This window comes from Schistocerca piceifrons, chromosome 5 (genome assembly GCF_021461385.2).
Source record: "Schistocerca piceifrons isolate TAMUIC-IGC-003096 chromosome 5, iqSchPice1.1, whole genome shotgun sequence".
NCBI lineage: Eukaryota > Metazoa > Arthropoda > Insecta > Orthoptera > Acrididae > Schistocerca > Schistocerca piceifrons.
This window is the reverse complement of record NC_060142.1, coordinates 492,162,096-492,182,774: the sequence shown is the minus strand read 5'-3', so window position 1 is coordinate 492,182,774 and position 20,679 is coordinate 492,162,096. Positions and strand designations below refer to the sequence as shown.

The following is a 20,679-nucleotide window of genomic DNA, read 5'->3' as shown; positions in this document are numbered from 1 at the left end:
ACGGCCTTGCCTTAGTGGTAATACCGGTTCCTGTCAGATCACCGAAGTTAAGTACTGTCGGGTTTGGCTAGCTCTTGGATGCGTCACCGTCAAGGTCTGCCGAGTGCTATTGGCCAGTGATGTTCACTCAGCCCTTGCGAGGCCAGCTGTGGTGCTACTTGACTGAGAATTACTGTCACTGGTCACAAAAACTGACAACGGTCAGGAGACCAGTGTACTGTCTGCATGGGCCTCACTATCTGAATCTGGTGACACCTAAGGGCTGAGGATGACACGGCGGCCGGTCGGTGCCACTGGGCCTTCAAGACCTGTTCGGATGGTTTTTTTATTTGTTTGTGCCTCTGGCCAGGCTACCACTGACACCATGACAGGACCAAGCGCAGCTACAATGGTGTCGTGAAAGTGTCGACAGTGGACTGGAGTGGTGCCCTGTTGTCTTCATTGATGCCCATAGGTTCTGCCCTTATGTGAGTGCATTCATCCATGATACACTGGTCCCATCCCAGGCTTCATGGTGTGGTGGTGATGGTGGTGGTGGTGGGAGAGGGGGCATTAGTCACACGTCCCAGTCACGTTTAATGTTAATGCATGGCAAAGCAACCAGTGCCTGCTACATTGCGCGGGGTTTTATCCCAGTGCTACAATCATTTCTTACACAGGAGGGTGATGTGCTTTTTCAGCAGGATAGTGTAGGTCCACATACAGCTCCTGCAACGCAACATGCTCTTCATAGCGTACAACTACTGCCCTGGTCAGCGAGATCACCAGATCTCTCGCCAGTTGAATACGTATGGGGCATGATAGAGCGGGAACTTACTCGTTGTCCTGGGCCTGCAAGAGACATTGTCCAGTTGCGACAAAAGACGCAAGATGCTTGGGTCAGTCTGTTGCAGGATGCCATTCGGCACCATTATGATCGTCTGCTTGCGAGAACACACGCCTGCGTTGCCGCCAGAATGGGTTACACTACCAGTCACCTCCTTGTCAATTAAACGACCTTGTCCTTGAGGGCGTCGCATTTTTTTTCCGCCAGTATGGTGTACAGAAATGTTTCAAGGGTAGCTTTACAGGGCAGAAGGAAAACGTTCCAAGCTAACACAATCTGCGACATTGTCGCGAATAAAACAGTGACCCGTATATACAATAAGTTTCCTTTAATTTACGTCAATGGTCGCAAACGTTTTGTTAACAGATTACCGGTTGTAATGTTGATGCATTAAGTTGTTCTGAAGGCGGTGCTGATATTCAAGACAATAAAAGCGTGTTAAAAGCTGTGAGCTATCTGGGGAAGCTAACCTTGCATTACTGAGCAACTGTTTCACCAGGTATCCAGTCTAGCTTACTAAATTCCCAACCAGACTAACATTAATTATAATCTTTTAATATTCATCTTACGACAACCAGTGATATATATACAGAAAAAGAGAATTTAAATAAATAGAAATAAATCAGTTTATATTTGGACATTTATTTTAATATTGATCATTGTTCCGTTAAAATTTCAGCATATTAAACTGGAATCATAACTAAACTGGTGCCTTATTTAGGATTGTGAAAATGTGAGTTTTTAATCTTACGGAACACATCAAATATGGAGCCAAGATTGGGAGACTGCATACAACACTGCATTCATAAAATAACACGCGAAGAACGTTGAAACATATGCAAGAGGAAATTAACCACAACCAACCAATTCAATTTTCACCCAAAGAAGTTACCTTCACAGCGCAGTCCTGTCCGTCATGAAATTACCACACACTGGTATATTAAATTCATACTAACTCTCTGTGAAATCTTCCCGAAAAGAATAGCTGAGGGCTACTTTGATGATTACACCACATGCTTGGTTTACACAAAGAGTGTAACTCCACAATAATTTTGATAATTAAAATAAATTACATCGAAACGCAATTTACAAAGGAAAAACCTCGAACTGGTTACTGTCATCTTACTGTTAACCTGATGGGTCAAACAATTGTATAGGCATGTGGTACGGGTCTCACAAAGTACACCCCATGTGGGTTGAACATAAAGAAAGGTTGCTACATTGAAAAATATTGTCAAGACGAGACGTTATAATCTCACGCACATTTGAATTTAAGACTGATGATCTTAGTTAGAGTAACGGATCATCAACACGTGGTTCCACTTTACTCACAATGTAGTGACAAAGCAACCACTGGAAGATATTCTGAACTTCACAGTCGAATTACACTGCTTTGCAATTTAAGATAACATAAGATATTTTAGATCTAAACATGAAATGAAGGTGATTAAATTTTGAGTTAGGCTGAACTTAAGAAATCCATTGTCCTACGGACTTAGCAGAGACGCGCTTAGCCGGAGATCTTACCACTTCAGACACTCGCTGCAGACAGACTGGCGTGGGCCCCTACCGAGGGTGCTTCACAGATACATATGGAAGTGACCATAGAGGCAGCTTCATATACCAACATGAAAAGGGACGGGCAGGACCATACTAAGAATAGAAACCTCTTTGCTTTTAGAAAGCGTAGCTACCTGTTCCAACGTTGGTCCTACTGTTCTCACACAGAAGGGAAGGGGGATGACAGTATCTTATCATATACACTATATACAAGAAAGCGCATGTATGTTCCATATGAGACTGTGTGACATGAATTACATATAAACTGTGTTTTAAAGTGTGGTAGTGTGACAGATCGTTCTTGTTTATGTGTAAAAGTAACACGTTCCACTGCCCTGTCTCCTCCCAGATAGTCAGAAACACCACAGTAAATTTAGAAGTGAAATTTATGCCATAAATGACGACAGATTTAAGAAATCAACATGAAAGGAATCCAACAGAGACCTTTCACGGTTTCGGTCTATAATGACCTTCATCAGATCTGTTTTATAAAAACAAACTTCCTAATGTACTAATGCCACTATGGCTGCTGTACATTAGGACTTTTTTATAAAACAGATCTGATGATGGTCATTATAGACCGAAACCGGTAATCTGTTAACAAAAAGTTTGTGACCATTGAAGTAAATTAAAGGAAACTTTTTGTTCCAAGATAAGCCTTGAGAAAAAATCTATGCAGCGCTCTAGACAGATGGTAGGCTTGTTGGCGGATTTTGCCCCGGAGAGGTGCTGAAGTGGGACATGTGGACGCAAAACAATTAATCTATACTGACAGTGGTAGCCCTTTTAATGTTGCAGTTATGACCGTGCAGAGAATATGAGGTAGTAAATTATGTGAAATCTTTGTGAGAAGACTGTTAGACGCAGAGAAAAACCAACCAAGACAATGATGTGTCTACATAATACGGACGATAATTAAAAATATTTACATTTATACTCGTTACAACCTGTATAACACAAAAACGCAGACAACATGGCCTCGGAAAATCCATGTCTATCAGCAATAGATATGGCTTCGCCATCTACAATTACACAGCCCAACATCAGGCAGTCACAAAACGCTGACAAAAAGGAAATCACAAACAAAACGCACATGAGAATCGACACTGAGTGGCCGATTTTGTAATGAAATAGACCTCTTTGATGACTTGAGTAAATTAACTTTGATGATTTGATTAAATTACAGAACCGAGACCACTGTGATTGGCTCTGCACACAACGCCCTTGCAAACAGTAACTTCTCCACTACTGACATATCCTGCCACCCTGGCCTAAACTGTCGCTCCCGCATCGCCTAGGCGATTTCATAGTGGTGGTGGTTTGCCGTTGCTTTCCGTCAACCTAGCATGAGATGTTAAATGTGTGTTACTGTCGTGCGGATGACCGAGATGGGTGCTTCTGCAATGCGGTGGTCTATTCGTGACGTTATGGATGAAGAGAAGCGAGAGGGTGGAACCCAGTACCAGCATATAGCCTACTCCTCTCGAATACCAATAACAGAGCCGCCGAGCTGAACGTCTCTCTATGACAGCTGGAGACCTATCAGCAGTGCCACATGCCCCCACTCTATGAGGTACTTTGAAGAAGATTAGAATTTAATTCAGAACACTGACCCTAAGTCTGATGACCAGGATTCTGACGCCACTACCTCGCCTTCTCTTGCACCGAAATGCTTGAGTTGAACACTTGTTCCTCCACTAGGATTCGAACCGGTTGCCTCTGTCTTACTGAGGAATCTTTGTGGCTAACCTGCTTCGTGCTGCTTTCTAGCTTGCCTAAATGCTGGGACAGACACCTTACACCCCTGAACGCCTTCTCAAGTGCGAAAAGGTTCGCATCATGACGATCGCGCGATATTCTGCGGTTTATGCTGGACTATCTGGGTACCCGACATTGCTCGGGCATGTATTTATTCCAAACTTCTATTAGTCCATCTCCTTCATCCCCCTCTGTCCATCTGCACCCCCCCCCCCCCCCTCTCGCTACCTCCTCCACTCCTCAGACCCCATTCTCTCGGCTACGTGGGGTTTCCTATCGTGGGATTTCCTACAAGGTAGCGAAGCTGTCCAGAGCAACCTGTTCCCTAACGAGATGTTTGTGAACTGAGCCTCCCCACTGCTTGTCTACCCCAGTCGCTCACCCTCAGTGCAGGTGCTGTCACCGTTTCTCAGACAGTGTCGTCGTCGATTAGCATCAATAATTTCGCAAAGTTAACTTGCCGATTCTAGAGTTTGGTCATATATGTCATATGAAACTAATTATTTGTATTTGGCGGATCTCATTCACAAAAGTACGCTTTTAACGGTATTTCTAAAGTTCTAATATACAATCTGCTATTTATTGAATTTTTATCTCAACAAAACTGAACTTTTCTTTGGTAAATTTCTTACATAACATGGTCACTCGTCCTGTGATGCTTCCAGAATTTTTGATGTGGAAGGCGGAATGAGGACTCAGATAGCTGGTTGCCCACTTTTCTGTCAGAGACTATTAAACTCGATAATATTTGCCTTTATTGTGCTGATTATTACGTAGTTCATTTTATAAAGATGAAAATCCAACTAGATGAACTTTGGTGGAGTCATCTATATTAAGCAACGAATTTTATCATCTGTAGACATCAAGAACAACACTCTAGTTATCGATACTTATACTCCGCATCTAACCATAGGGATATATTCTGTAATTTCTTTCAGATGAACACGCCCATTGTCGCGTAAATCTTTATCTAATTACTAACTGTAAACCCGGCGTTGCCCGGATATTTATTCATCCCAATTTTATGTCAGTTCATCCACTCTTCCCTCATCTCTCTTGTCCATCTAGTCCTATCTCGTCTCTCTATCCACCTCTTCCTTCCGCCCATTCGTCTCTCTTTCCATCTCCTCCATCTGCCCCCCTCTCTCACAACACTTCCTCCTCCTGTCCATCCTCCTCTCCTTCTCCATCCATCTTCCCGTCTCCGTCCACCTCCTCCTCCTCCGCTTTTCCTAATAGTACATCAAATTCACAATAACACCCCTAATTTATGTAGTTATTACAGTGTTCCATTAGTCATTCATCACCTTCCCCCATTCTCTGTTAACCTGCTGCTCCCTCTCTCTTTTAATCCGCTTCTCTCACTTCTCTGGATGCACCTCTTCCCCCCTCCCCGGCCCCCATCACGTTCTCCTCTCTCCGTATATCTCCTCCTCCGCCTCCGTCATGCCATCTCCTCTTTCCCCGTCTATGAAAAAATACGTAACTCTGCCAACTTTCATGCTGATTGACGAGACGATGTTGAATTTATTTAAAGGTAGGCCAACCATCCGCCATCCAGCATACGTTGGCTTGTGTAAGTGCCTTCACCACGAAAACATACATACATGAGCCAACTCCCAAGCTGACCGGTCAAATGGTGTGTAATTCTGTTGCAAGGCACCCTCCGCCATACACAGTATGAAATTTCACGTAGACGGTGAGGTTCCAAATGTTTTGAAGGTGAAATGTACAAAATTTCATCAGCATCGGAGTAACCCTGTGGCTTTTGTTGAAATCCGTAAGTAAAGTACCCTCCACCATGCACTGAACGAAGTTTTATGTAGACAGGTGGATGCAGTCTTGAACCAAACGATGAGGATTATCTCTGGAACGATCAGGTCAACTCCTGTCCAATGGCTGCCTGTATTGAGCCATATCCCGCCGCCACATTTGCGCAGAGAACACGCACTTGTCAGGGAGTGTCGAAAAATCCAAAATAGCCCAGATCTTCCTATCCACACCCTGAGTAATGGAATTGAGCAAAATAGATTGAAATCCAGACACCCCCCCTCTCGCAAGTGCCAAAGATCTGGTAAAGAACGCTTTTATTCTTGAGGACCTTATTGGGAACATCTAACAGACCTCGGGGCTTTGACTTGCCCCCCAAAATCTGGTCTACCCTTAACAGGATCAGGACGAGCCACGGCCGTTGTGCGGACTCCTTGTACAAATGGAGCATAGTGCCATCACCACAGTGCGACTGCGGCGCTGACAGGCAGACAATTCACCATATCGTGGTAGAATGCCCTCTGAGGGCCTACCCTGGGCCAACAAGGGACTTCATGGATGCGACTAACAGTGCACTCGATTATATTTCTATCCTAGATGTTTGTTTGTGATATTGTAACTGTTTTGTGTGTTATGTACTTTTAGATTTTTCATACGTGATTTGTACTTGCCATACGCTAAATAAATAAAAAATAAATAGTGACCTTCCTCTTGGTTTGGGAGTAGGAATTCATTTTTATACACCAAGCTCGCTCCATGCCCACTTAGTTGCGAAACATAAATAATAGATTCGAACAGCAGAAATCATGTAATGATTTCTGTCGTATAAGGGGCAACATAGCTATTAAATAATAGTAACGAGATTACGAAAGCAATAACTTTCAGTGTTACGTGAAATAACGTTATACCTTGTAAACTATCACGACACAAAATGAAGATGATAGGCAATGTGGGACTTCCTTCCGTTTGAAACTCTCGGAGAAATCCTGGGTGGTGAGGAACGGTGGGAGGGAGCAGCAAGGTGAGCCTCGATTTGTTTTGCCGGCCCGGGCCTCTCACAGGTTTAGTGTGCCACTGCTCGTAGGAAACCACACGGTAGGAAACCCCACGACACCGTTCTCTCTGCTACCCTTCTCTCTGTCCATTTTCTCCCCCCCCCCCCCCCCCCCCCTGACTTCATATCTCCTGAACTAAGTCCTGTACAATGATATAATTTTATAGGTACATACAGTGGTATACGTTCCTTCTGTCTGCGCAATGTGTTGTGAACAGTTAATAGTAAACAAGTAGTAAATTAAAACGTCGTGCATGATGCGGTAGCATCTCACGCATCTCAGTGTTTATGATGTCATATCTACTGAACTATGTGTCGGACAATGATAATTTTGGTTTGTACATTCCGTGGCATATGTGGATACTGTCGGCGAAACGTATTACGAAAAGAGTTAGTAGCAATTAAGCAATAAATTTCATGTGTCGTGCATGATGCGGTAGTTTTTCATGCTTTCACTGTCTGACGTCGTCACCTGAACCAAGGGTCATACAATGATATACTTTCGCTGGTACATTCAGTGCCGTATGCGAATACTGTCTGCAAAATGTATCGCAACTACAGTTAACTATATAGATGTAACAAATTAAAACGTCATGCTTCATGCTGCAGTTTCACTGTATGAACAGCGAAAGCGTAGTAAGCGACAATTCATTTTGTGGGGTTCATCGGTGAGAAAAAATTTCTTAAAGATTTGAAATTGCGTGTAAAGTTTGTTGCAAGTCTCTAAGGGCTCTCATTCTCAAATACTGGATGGCTGAAGTACGTGTATCCTCGTGTCGTGGTATATATCGCTTTTTACCCCCACCCCACCCCTCACAGTGATTTTACCAAACTGCAAATGATATGCGAACCATGTTTGGTTGAAATCGGTCCAGAGGAGATAGGGAACCTACATACATACATACGTCTTACGTACATTTCTATTGATTAATTGCAAGTGAGGTTGCATAGACTTCAGATAAGAGAGCTGCCAGTCCCACAGTCTTCTTTTCTTCCAATGACAACCATATTAGTTAGCATGTTAAATTTACAGACAGCTGGCCAACGTGTATCGTACCTCTAGGATCCCATCTGAGTCAAAGATATACGCTTTTGCATTTAAAAACTGCAGTGGCGCCTGTGTCGTGTAGCTAGCTGCAGTACGTAGTTAGAAAAAAAAAGAAAAAATGTATTCAAATTTGTGAAGAAAGTTGTTGCATCTGCCACATCATATGTTGGAAGGCCAGAATTACCGTAGAAGAATTGCCATTGCCGCAATACAGGTCATACTCATGTCAGCTAGTCTCAAGAAATGGATATTTTACTTTCACTTACTTGAGTATAGGACACCGAGCTACGCACCTATCTGTAACTTAAACTACAGTGTGGTTCGATTTCAGATTGTTTTCCCTCTATCGCAGCAAAAATTAGCAGGCCACAATTTGGATGATGAAGAGACAGAATGTCAAGTAATTTACACTGTACTGCCGTCTAGAACGAAATACATTTACATTATCTTGAAACCTTTTTCAGTTCTCAATGGGCCGGCCGGAGTGGCCGAGCGGTTTTAGGCGCTTCAGTCTGGATCCGCGCGAACGCTACGGTCGCAGGTTCGAATCCTGCCTCGGGCATGGATGTGTGCGATGTCCTTAGGTTAGTTAGGTTTAAGTAGTTCTAAGTTCTAGGGGACTGATGACCTCAGATGTTATGTCCCATAGTGCTCAGAGCCATTTGAACCATTTTTTTCAGTTCTCAATGCTACTTCCTTTTATAATCTCAGAACTAAATACTTTTCCATAAGCTCACACACCTCTTTTCTCGTTTTTCCAGAAAAAAACGCAACATTTTCTCCGCCATTAAACCACAGAAAATTAGGAGAATCCTGTTGCCATTTATTAAAAAGATGAGAACAATTATATATTTAATAATTAAAATATGCTCCTTCACATTTGAACCCCACTGGTCCCGTATTTTCTACATAATTTTTAAAAATTACCTAAATTACATTTCATTTGGGTGCTGCGAAAAATCATCTCTATTTGTAGGTGACAAAAACACGCTGCTTGCGAACGAAATTCGCGCGAAAAATATACAGGAAAATATGTTACCGTAGATGCTGACCTGTCAGCACTGTGTGGATTTACCAGCAGGCAGGTCACCACCCTAAATTTTCAGAGTACCTTGATTGTCGGGTGCAAATAAGCTTCATTGATACAGTATCATGCCAACGTATCAGTGCTGTGTTGGTAGCTTGGCTAACATGTTAGGACTCTGTGGTTAGCACGTTAATTAAGAAGGAAACTTAGGCTTTAACATATCGTCGACGAGGGGAGCACAGACATGGATCACAGAAAGGAGAGAGAAGGAATCGACCACGTCTCGAAGGAAGCATTCTGACATTTGCCTTAATCTATTTCGGGCAACAGTAGATAAGCAAAACTTGTAAGGCTGGACAGGGATTTGAACTGCCGTCTTCCTGAGTGCCACTTCGCTCGGTGTGCAATTTATGGGCAGACACCTCACATAACATTTCACCTACGTTCAGGTGCCTAACATATCAGCACTCGGTGTGTGCCCCGACTAAGGGGTAAACTCTTTAGGTGCACCTCAGCTAACATGCCAGCAATATATGTGTATGTCAATTAACGTAATACTCTGCAGTTAGCTCAGCTAACATATCAGAAATATGCAATTGTAATGGTTAATATGTCAGTACCTCGTTTAACAGGCCATACTCTTTGGGTATTTAGGCCAACATGTCTGCAATATGCAGATGCTTCAGTTAACATGTTAGAAATATGCAGATAATTATACTTAAAAATTCAGTAATGCACACGTACCGAAGTTGACATATTAATTTTCAGTGAATATAGAAATATCCCAGGCAAAACAGCAGCAATCTGAAGAAATGTATAATGGCTAATATGTCAGACATATGCAGGTATCTCAGCTAATACGGCAACATTCTGTATATATCCCAGCTAACTTACCAGCACTCGCCGGCCATGGTGGCCAAGCGGTTAAAGGCGCTACAGTCTGGAACCGCGCGGCCGCTACGGTCGCAGGTTCGAATCCTGCCTCGGGCATGGATGTGTGTGATGTCCTTAGGTTAGTTAGGTTTAAGTAGTTCTAAGTTCTAGGGGACTGATGACCTTAGAAGTTAAGTCCCATAGTGCTCAGAGCTATCTGAACCATCTTACCAACACTGTGAGAATACTCCAGTTGTCAGCTTCTATCTGCACCCAAGTTAACATGTCGGCAATACGCAGATACGATGGTTAACTTGTCAACAATGTGCAGATAGTCATTTACCATGTCACGATTTGCTTGCATCTTTGTTAACACGTCGGAAATAAGGACACTGTGAAGCCTCCACCTCTGTTGCTGTTTAGAAGTATTTACTTCCTTTAATTTCACACGGTTGGCCAATTTCGCTCTTACAAGCTATTCTTAAGTGCTATAGGTGCACAGCCTATTTCGCGTGGATCTTCACGGAGATAACTTGTCCTCCGATGTGTGATGGAGTTCGCAGCAGTTGTTGCTTTGCCTCCCATGCATGCTGATGTAATGCTCCCTCACGTATTGATTGTCTTCGGGGGTATTTCCCCAGCACAGTTCTGCAGTGCTAGCTAGGCAGCTAGCAGGTCACAACCTATCGCAATACATCTGGTTATTTAGCAGCGGATATGGCAACTCTGAAAGCGAGCACATATTCGTACAAGCGCCAAATTTAAGGCAGCATGTTTACTGAACACAGTAAGCCATCAAAGAAACTATTGTCACGTTGCTAGACGTTATAAATACTCACTGTCGTTCTTAAAAAACTACCGTCTTGTCCGCCGCTAAATAATCGGATACGTTTACATATTAAGACGTGTTGACACCTACAGCACTTGAGAATGACATGTTTCGCATATTCTTCCACGTTTTTGCTGCAATTGACACTTCACTTAATCAGATTTAGACCACTACGAGCTCATTTCGGCATATTTTTTTTTTCATTTTCAGGTAGATCTACAATGGTAGTACAATTTTTTGTAATATTAGGCGATAAAGGTATATTGTTGACGTCTATGTTGGTAATTCTTTGTTCTACAATGTATACGACAATATGTTCAGCTATGAGAGTATATGGTTTATGTCTATGTTAGCCGGCAGAGTGGCCGTGCGGTTCTAGGCGCTACAGTCTGGAGCCGAGTGACCGCTACGGTCGCAGGTTGGAATTCTGCCTCGGGCATGGATGTGTGTGATGTCCTTAGGTTAGTTAGGTTTAATTAGTTCTAAGTTCTAGGCGACTGATGACCTCAGAAGTTAAGTCGCATAGTGCTCAGAACCATTTGAACCATTTTTTTTGTCTATGTTAATGGTTGTTAAGTTTATGTTTCAATATAATTTGAAAGCGTATGGTTTACGTATACGTTAGTAGCTGTCTGCTTTACATCTCAGGAGTTAGGATGTGTATTACAATATTGCGTCTTAGAGTCTCTTTTTTAATTGTGCGTCAGTTTTTGTGCTATTTGCGTGTAATCAGCTTTAACACAACAGCACGTATAACTGTTTGTGATCACATTTACAATAGCACTTGCTTATGTTTGTAGACTTTGTCCAGTGGGGCTGATATCTTGAGAATGAATTTTACTGGTGGGAAATCAGTGATAAGAAGTACATTACAAAGACAGTATATCTGTAATTTTTTGTTCCTCGTGCAAAGATAATAGAGGTGAGTATCCTATTGTTTTTTATGTCGTGAACTGTTGAAAATTTATCCTTTTCATTTTAGGATATTAACAAGTTTTCTAGATTATTTTTTTTACGTGTTAATTCTGCCTTCTCTCTCTCTCTCTCTCTCTCTCTCTCTCTCCGTGTGTGTGTGTGTGTGTGTGTGTGTGTGTGTGTGTGTGTGTGTGTAAATTTCCATTTCTTCCAGGATATTCACTGTATGTCCTTTGGGTATCCCATGTAGAATTTTTCTGTATTTTCTATTTTTGTCTGCTTTTTTCTGCAGACGCTCCAGAATGCAATATTGAATTACGTCATAACATTTGAGGCATAAAGCAGACAACTACTAACATACACGTAAGCCACTTACTTCTAAATTACATTATATTGAAATATAAAGGAAACAACCATTAACAAAGACATAAGCCGTATACTCTTCTAGCACAACGTATTGTGGCACATATTGTAGACAAACGACTACTAACACATACGTTTCAGTAAAATTTTATCGTATAATAATAAAAAAGTACTATTATTGCGGCCCCTTCCCCCACAGGTTCGAGTCCTCCCTCGGGCATGTGTGTGTGTGTGTTGCTCTTAGCATAAGTTAGTTTAAGTAGGTATAAGACGAGATACCAATGACCTCAGCAGTTTGGTCCCTTAGGAATTCACACACATTTGAACTTTTTTGTTTAACTGTTATTGCAGGATCACTTGAAAATGACAGAAGTTGTTCAATGGAGCTCGTGGTGATGTAAATATCAGGAGTTAATGAAGTGTCGATGGAAGCAAAACCTTGGAATAATATATGTAATACGTCGTTCTTAGACATAATAGGCGCTGTAAGCAGTTGTGAATTGCCTGAATGGCTGAAATCGGTCAATCGTGTGAGGTTAAATCAGGTAAATAAAGCTAAACAACAGGTGAGATGGAAAATTTGCAATGTCCTTCAGCTAGTATAGGGCTGCGGTGACCAAATAAAGAGAATGTCCGAAGTACAATGTGTGTCCCAGTTCCGTTAGGACTGCTTGTATGAAATTCCGAACTGCAATGCCATCTCGGGGTAGGTTTTGGCGTTACGATCTACGAAGTTTTAACAACCATGTAGAGGGTCACAGCAGTAGGCGTCCTGACCGTGAATGTAGCAGTACGTGTCTGACACATCGGAGAACGGCGGTGGAGCAGTGAGGCAACATCCACTTTTTGAGTCTTCTTTCTGGGCGAGAATTCATCGAATTCGACCCGAGTACCGAGAGGCAGATTCCTGGTCGCTCCTCCACGACAATGACCCAGCCCGCAAAGTGAAGACTGTGTAGGAGTTTTTGGCCAACAAATGGATCACAGTCCAGGATCACCCGTTTTATTCGCTGTAGTGGCTCCCAGCCGACTTCTGGTCGTTCCCCGAACTGAATGTGGCAATAAGGGACAGAATTACGATGCAGTTGAGTACATCCAAGAAAACTGTACTGCAACACTAAATGCAACTCCAAAAAGTGCTATGGTCTTCATTTGTGTGGCCATATTGTCTGTAGTTGCTTTACAACTCCTGAGGATTTTTCTTCCGTCGTTACAACTATAACAAAATACGTTTTTTTCTCTCCAGACGCGCTTCACTTTAGTGAAGTAAAGCATCATCAGCGGTCTGCAATTAAAGATACTTACAATCTGGTTTGTTTTTTAAGTCGAAAAATAATTCCGTAACACTTGATTTTACTTACGGTAATTTGTCCTTGGCTTTTCGCCTACATGAGGGAATGCTATCTGCTCTTTGGCTTCTTTCTTCATTAGGCAATGATACTTGTGGTCTAATTTTTCGCTGCCTTGCAGAACTATGCATATTTTACGTTCATACAGCACACTTTTCGGTACACCACTGTTCACTGTATATTTGTATACTTCTAAGAGAGTATTGTGTTTTGTAGTGCTGCCAACGTCGCCACTAGTCTGTCTTTGATCTATACTTTTTTCTTTTTCTCTATAATTAATTATACAAGTGTTATTCTATTTAATTATGTTGCTGTGTTTTTATATACTTCATAATGGTGATGGTCGGTGAATAGGTGAAAGAGCGAGAAGCAAAGATGATTGGATATAAGTGCATGGTAGTGTGATGGTGAATGAATTGGATTAAAAGGTAAGGAGCTAGAAGTGAAATGAAATGGGGGGAGGGGGGGGCGGGGGGGGGGGGGTTGAATGGGAGATGGTGAATGGTAGAAAGAGCCTTTTCTTTCTCATTTTATTTCTTCAATTATTTTATATACTGTCTGGTTTCCAATATTTGTTTGGTCATTGTGCGACTGTTTACTTTGTGTTAATGCTTTGTGTATGTGAAAATTTTCTTGGAAAAGGAGGACGTGTCTGTCTTCACTCCTTCTTATGATGTTCATATCTTTTGCCACAGTACTTGGTCTATGGTATTTCTGTTTTAGATTTTCTGCAAATATTTAATGGTTTATATTGTATTTCAATGCTCTGACGTGTTTTTCATATCTTGTCAAATGTTCTGCCAGTCATCTCAATGCATATTTTTTCATAATCTCGGCAATTGAGCTAATACATACCAGATTGTTGGTATCTGTCTGGTTTTGGTTTCAGTTCTGTGATGTGCTTTGAAGTGTGACAACACTACAAAACACAGTACATACTTAAAAGTACACAGAGAAACAGTGAACAATGGTGTACGAAAAAGTGTGCTGAGTAAAGCGTAAAAAATGCATAGTTTCTCAAAGCAGTGAAAAATTGTATCACAAGCATCAGAGTCTAATGAAGAAAGAAACCAAACACGTGTGGCATTTCCTGATGCAGGCGAAAAACCAAACAGAAGTCACTGTAAGTAAAAACAAACAAATTGCTAACGAACTGTTTTTTCGATCTAAGAAAACAAATCAAATTGTGACTATCATTAATTACAGACCACTGATGATGCTTTACTTCGATAAACTAAACGTATCTGGTGAGAAAAACACATATTTTCTTGTACTTGTAACGACGGCACAAAAAAAAACCCAGGAATGGCTATAGCGTCTGTTTCGAAACGCTTTTAAAACGATTTTAGGTGTGTATAGTTTAAAGGGGAAACTGTTTTAAATAAATACAGTTATTTTGTTAACGTATACTGATGAGCCAAAACATTATGACCACCTGTCTAATAGCGTGTTGTTGACATCTCAAACACAGTACGACAGAAATTCTTCTTGGCATGGGTTCTACAAGTCCTCGAAAGGATCCCAGAAGTATGTGACACGAGATGTCGACGCACAGTTGAGGCAATTCCATCAAATTACGGGATGGTGGTTTACGGGCATACAGCTGGAGCCCGATATGTGTTCCAATTGGTACAGATCAGGCACATTTGCTGGCCAAGAAATCAATGTGAGTTCACTATAATGCCCCTCAAACCACTGTACCACGGTTCTGACCTTGGAACACTGACAGCTAGCCTGCTGGAAGATGCCATCGCAATATGGGAGACTTCAAGAATGAAGCGATGCAGATGACCCGCACTAATGTTAGCGTGGTTCACTGCTGTCTTCTTAGATTACCACCACACGTCCCATGTAAGCCCAATTCAATGTACCCCATAGCGTATGTCTGCCCTCCCTACCTGCATCTGTGGCGCTGCGCGTGTTTTGTGCAGCCATTCGCCCTAGAAGACAGTGTGTAAGGACCCAGTCATCGACGTGGTGCAACAAGAAACGAGATTCATTCGACAGGCGACACTTTTCTATTGATCCACGGTGAAAACTCAGTGATGCTGTGCCCACTGCAATCATAACTGACGATGTCGTTGGCTCAACACAGGGACACTTAAGGGTCGACTGCTGAGGAGCTCAATGTTCAACAGTGGCCTTTGAACAGTGTAGTGCAAAACACTAGTGTTTGCACCAGCATTGTACTCTGTCGTCAGATCCGCCACAGATCAGAACCTATCCTGAATTACACAGTGTGGGATCCTCCGACTTCTACGTTTTGTGATGAGACGAGGTAGTCGAATACCGTACGGCTTACTCGTTATTTCATCATCCTGAAACCACTTTCCACAGGTGCTGACGACAGTAGTACACCAACAGTCGACCAGCATCGCCATTAGATTCTCGTTTCCAGCCATAGGCTCATACGAGGGTAATCCCAAAAGTAAGGTGTCCTATTTTTTTGTAAGTACATAGACCTGTTTATTTCTACAATGGTTTACATCAGTTTACAGCTTGCACATTTAGCTATTTTTTTGACATAATCACAATTTCTGTCGATGCATTTTCGTAGACGCTTTGGCAATTTTTGTATGCCCATGTCATACCAGCTCGCCGCCATGCTGTTCAGAAAGTTATGAACCTCTTCTTTCAGAATGAGATTTTCACTCTGCAGCGGAGTGTGCGTTGACATGAAACTTCCTGGCAGACCAAAACTGTGCGCCGGACCGAGACTCGAACCCGGGACCCCCACCATTCACGGGCAAGCGCTCCACCATCCGTGCCACCCAAGCACGACCCACGCCCCGCGCCACAGCTCTTCTTTCATCTCGTCGTCGGAGCTGAATCGCTTTCCAGCCAAATGTTCTTTTAACCTAGGGAACAGGTGATGGTCACTGGGCGCCAAGCCAGGACTATAGGGTGGGTGGGTGATTATGTTCCACTGAAACTGTTGCAGGAGAACAACGGTTTGCCGGGAGGAGTGTGTTCGAGCGTTCTCATGGAGAATGTGTACTCCCTTGCTCAGCATTCCTCTTCTCCGGTTCTGAATTTCCCGTTTGAGTTTTTTCAGAGACTCACAGTACCTGTCAGCGATAATTGTGGTCCCAGCGATTCAGCTCAGACGACGAGGTGAAAGAAGAGGTTCATAACTTTCTGAACAGCATGGCGGCGAGCTGGAATGACATGGGCGTACAAAAACTGCCACAGCGTCTACAAATTGAATCGACAGAAATAGTGATTATATCGAAAAATAGCTAAGTGATCGAGCTGTAAACTAATGTAAACCATTGTAGAAATAAACAGGTCTATGTACTTACAATAATTCCAACCCCAAAGCAAGCAGGTGTGGAAAGATGTGAAATTATCGAACTATCAGTTTAAAAAGCCACAGCTGCAAAATACCAACACGAATTCTTTACAGACGACTGGAAAAACTGGTAGAAGCCGACCTCGGGGAAGATCAGTTTGGATTCCGAAGAAATGTTGGAACACGTGAGGCAATACTGACCCTACGACTTATCTTAGAAAATAGATTAAGGAAAGGCAAACTTACGTTTCTAACATTTGTAGACTTAGAGAAAGCTTTTGACAATGTTAACTGGAATACTCTCTTTAAATTCTGAAGGTAGCAGGGGTAAAATACATGGAGCGAGAGGCTATTTCCAAATTGTACAGAAACCAGACGGCAGTTATAAGAGTTGAGGGGTATGAAAGGGAAGCAGTGGTTGGGAAGCGAGTGAGACAGGGTTGTAGCCTCCGCCCGATGTTATTCAATCTGTATATTGAGCAAGCAGTAAAGGAAACAAAAGAAAAATTCGGTGTTGGAATTAAAATCCATGGAGAAGAAATAAAAACTTTGAGGTTCGCCGATGACATTGTAATTTTGTCAGAGACAGCAAAGGACCTGGAAGAGCAGCTGAACGCAATGGACGTGTCTTGAAAGGAGGATATAAGATGGACATCAACAAAAGCAAAACGAGGATAATGGAATGTCGACGAATTAAATCGGGTGATGCTGCGGGAATTAGATTAGGGAATCAGACGCTTAAAATAGTAAACGGGTTTTGCTATTTGGGGAGCAAAATAACTGATGACGGTCGAAGTAGAGAGGATATAAAATGTAGACTGGCAATGGCAAGGAAAGCGTTTCTGAAGAAGAGAAATTTGTCAACATCGAGTTTAGATTTGTCAGGAAGTCGTTTCTGAAAGTATTTGTATGGAGTGTAGCCATGTATGGAAGTGAAACGTGGACGATAAATAGTTTGGACAAGAAGAGAATAGAAGGTTTAGAAATGTAGTGCTATAGAAGAATGCTGAAGATTAGATGCGTAGATCACATGACTAATGAGGCGGTACTGAATAGAATTGGAGAGAAGAGAAATACGTGGCACAACTTGACTAGAAGAAGGGCTCGGTTGGTATGACATGTTCTGAGACATCAAGGGATCACCAATTTAGTATTGGAGGGCAGCGTGGAGGGTAAAAATCGTAGAGGGAGACCAAGAGATGAATACACTAAACAGATTCAGAAGGTTGTTGGTTGCAGAAGGTACTGGGAGATGAAGAACCTTCACAGGATGGAGTAGCATGGACAGCTGCATCAGACCAATGTCTGGACTGAAGACCACAACAACAACAACATGTACTTATAAAATAATAGGAGACCTTACTTTTGGGATTACCCTCGTAACAATGTCCCCTATGTCAAAACCGGTAGTATCAGTGGATTTCCGCATTTGTGGCCCGTATCTTCACAATAATGATTGCCCATTCGTCTCTCTTCCGCTGACATTCTTTCGTTAACGCGTTACGTGCCCGCAACAACACCAGAAGGCATTCAACCTCGCAGTGGGGAGTGGTCATAATATTTTTGGCTCGTCAGTGTAATCCACGACTTTTATTTTTCATAGCTAAAGTCCTAACGGAAGTGGGACACACTGTTTATACAGGTGTCCTTTAGTCAAATGTCACCTTTTTGTGGGTACCTCAAGCATGTCTGCACTCTGTGGGTACCTCAATGAATACGAAGAACAGCAGTGTGCAATACCTCGGCTGACATGTCAGCAATATACGGGCGCCGCGACCGGCAAGTCAGCGGACTGCGGTGGCGGCGCCGGCTGACATGCGAGCGCGCCAGCCTGCGCCGGGCGACGTGTCGGCGGTTGTTGCAGCCGCCCATCACCTTGCCGCGTGCCTGCCTGTTCGAGGTGGAGTGGGACGGCGACGGCGACGGCGACGCCACCGACCACAGCACGACGTCGTCGCCGGGCGGCGAGGCGTCGGCGTCCGCCTCAGCGTCGGGGTCGCGCCGCTGCCCGTCCGAGGACGACGCCCTGTCCGACGAGTTGTCGCTGGCCGATTCGGAGGACGCGTCCGAGGAGGCGGCGGTGGGCGGTGCCGGGCTGGCCGCGCTCGGGGGCGGCGTGGGCGGCTGCGGGCCGGCGCGCGGCGGCGGCGGCGGCGTCGCCGTGCGCAAGATGTTCACCAACAGCCGCGAGCGCTGGCGCCAGCAGAACGTCAGCGGCGCCTTCGCGGAGCTGCGCAAGCTCGTGCCCACGCACCCGCCCGACAAGAAGCTCTCCAAGAACGAGATCCTCCGCATGGCCATTCGGTAAGCGCACAAAACAAAACACAGTAGTTACTTCAGAATGAGATTTTCACTCTGCAGCGGAGTGTGCGCTGATATGAAACTTCCTGGCAGATTAAAACTGTGTGCCGGACCGAGACTCGAACTCGGGACCTTTGCCTTTCGCGGGCAAGTGCTCTTCCAACTGAGCTACCCAAGCACGACACACATCCGCCCTCACAGCTTCACTTCCGCCAGTACCTCGTCTCCTACCTTCCAAACTTTACAGAATCTCTCCTGCGAACCATGCAGGCAATGGTCCCGAGTTCGTGTGTCTCGGTCCAGCACACAGTTTTAATCTGCCAGGAAGTTTCATATCAGTGCACACTCCGCTGCAGAGTGAAAATCTCATTCTGGAAACATCCCCTAGGCTGTGGCTAAGCCATGTCTCCGCAACAGCCTTTCTTTCAGGAGTGCCAGTCCTGCATGGTTCGCAGGAGAGCTTCTGTAAAGTTTGGAAGGTAGGAGAGGAGGTACTGGCGGAAGTGAAGCTGTGAGGACGGGGCGTGAGTCGTGCTTGGGTAGCTCAGTTGGTAGAGAGCACTTGCCCGCGAAAGGCAAAGGTCCCGAGTTCGAGCCTCGGTCCAGCACACAGTTTTAATCTGCCAGGAAGTTTCACAGTAGTTACTTACTTACCCCTAATGATGAGCCAAAACATTATGACCACTGCACAACGCGAGATTGAATACCGCCTGTAGTCCGATTAAAATTACTTGATAGTTGACAAGCCGGCCGTTGTGGCCGAGAGGTTCTAGGCCCTTCAGTCCGGAACCGCCGCTGCTGCTACGGTCGCAGGTTCGAATCCTGCCTCGGGCATGGATGTGTGTGATGTCCTTAGGTTAGTTCGGTACAAGTAGTTCTAAGTCTAGGGGACTGCTGACCTCGTATGTTAAGTCGCATAGTTATCAGAGTCATTTGAACCATTTGGTAGTTGACACTTCACGCGTTATACCTAGTTTCCTTCACCGCACGCCCAAACCGCTCGCCGTTGCCAAATTGCCGCAACAACTGTTCACTTCACTTCCAATTCCTTGCCTGCCATTCCTTCATGGCGTGCTTCGATTCCAAATCATGGGTTGATTGATTTGGGGGAAGGGGACCAAACAGCGAGGTCATCGGTCCCACCGGATTAGGGAAGGATGGGAAATGAAGTCGGCCGTGCCCTTTCAAAGGAACTGTTATGCATGAGGCGGAACTATGGGGCTAATGGAAAAAGGGTGACCCGGCTGAGTCACGCAATTTGACTCTTAGTCTTATCACGAGTTGTGGCCATTAATTGGACACGTTGATCACGTAGGATGGCGTGAGGATCAATGAACTATACTTGACGGAATGTATCTGGAACATCTTAGGTGATTAGAAAGTAATAGCTAGGAATACAGTTAAATACTTAGCTTTAATTCAGCATCAAAGGCGAACGTCGATCTTGACTTGGTACAATAATATTTACAAATGCAGTTATAGACTGAACTGCGATTGCTTCTTTACAGTTCTGATTGCTTCACTCATGAAGATCAATTGTCAATGCATAAACTGTATGTGCCACATGGCTAGGTCGTAGCTACTGACTTAGCTGAAGGCTATGCTAACTAGCGTCTCTGCAAATGAGATCTCTGAAGCTATGACAAGTAAACCATTCCTATTAAAGTATGCTGTAGAACTGGCCAGTGCGCTAACTTGTCGCGTAAGCCAAACC

General features: G+C 43.7%; 1 protein-coding gene across 1 annotated transcript in view; it reads left to right on the top strand.

Moving 5' to 3' along the window:
* The first annotated feature begins 18,029 nt into the window (after positions 1–18,029).
* The window catches only part of LOC124799101, an 80,135-nt gene continuing 77,485 nt past the window's right edge, over positions 18,030–20,679 (top strand). Inside the window, exon 1 of the mRNA XM_047262640.1 lies at positions 18,030–18,968. Within this exon, the coding sequence (XP_047118596.1) occupies positions 18,415–18,968 (554 nt within the window). The 5' untranslated portion in view covers positions 18,030–18,414. The remainder of the gene's footprint in view (positions 18,969–20,679) is intronic.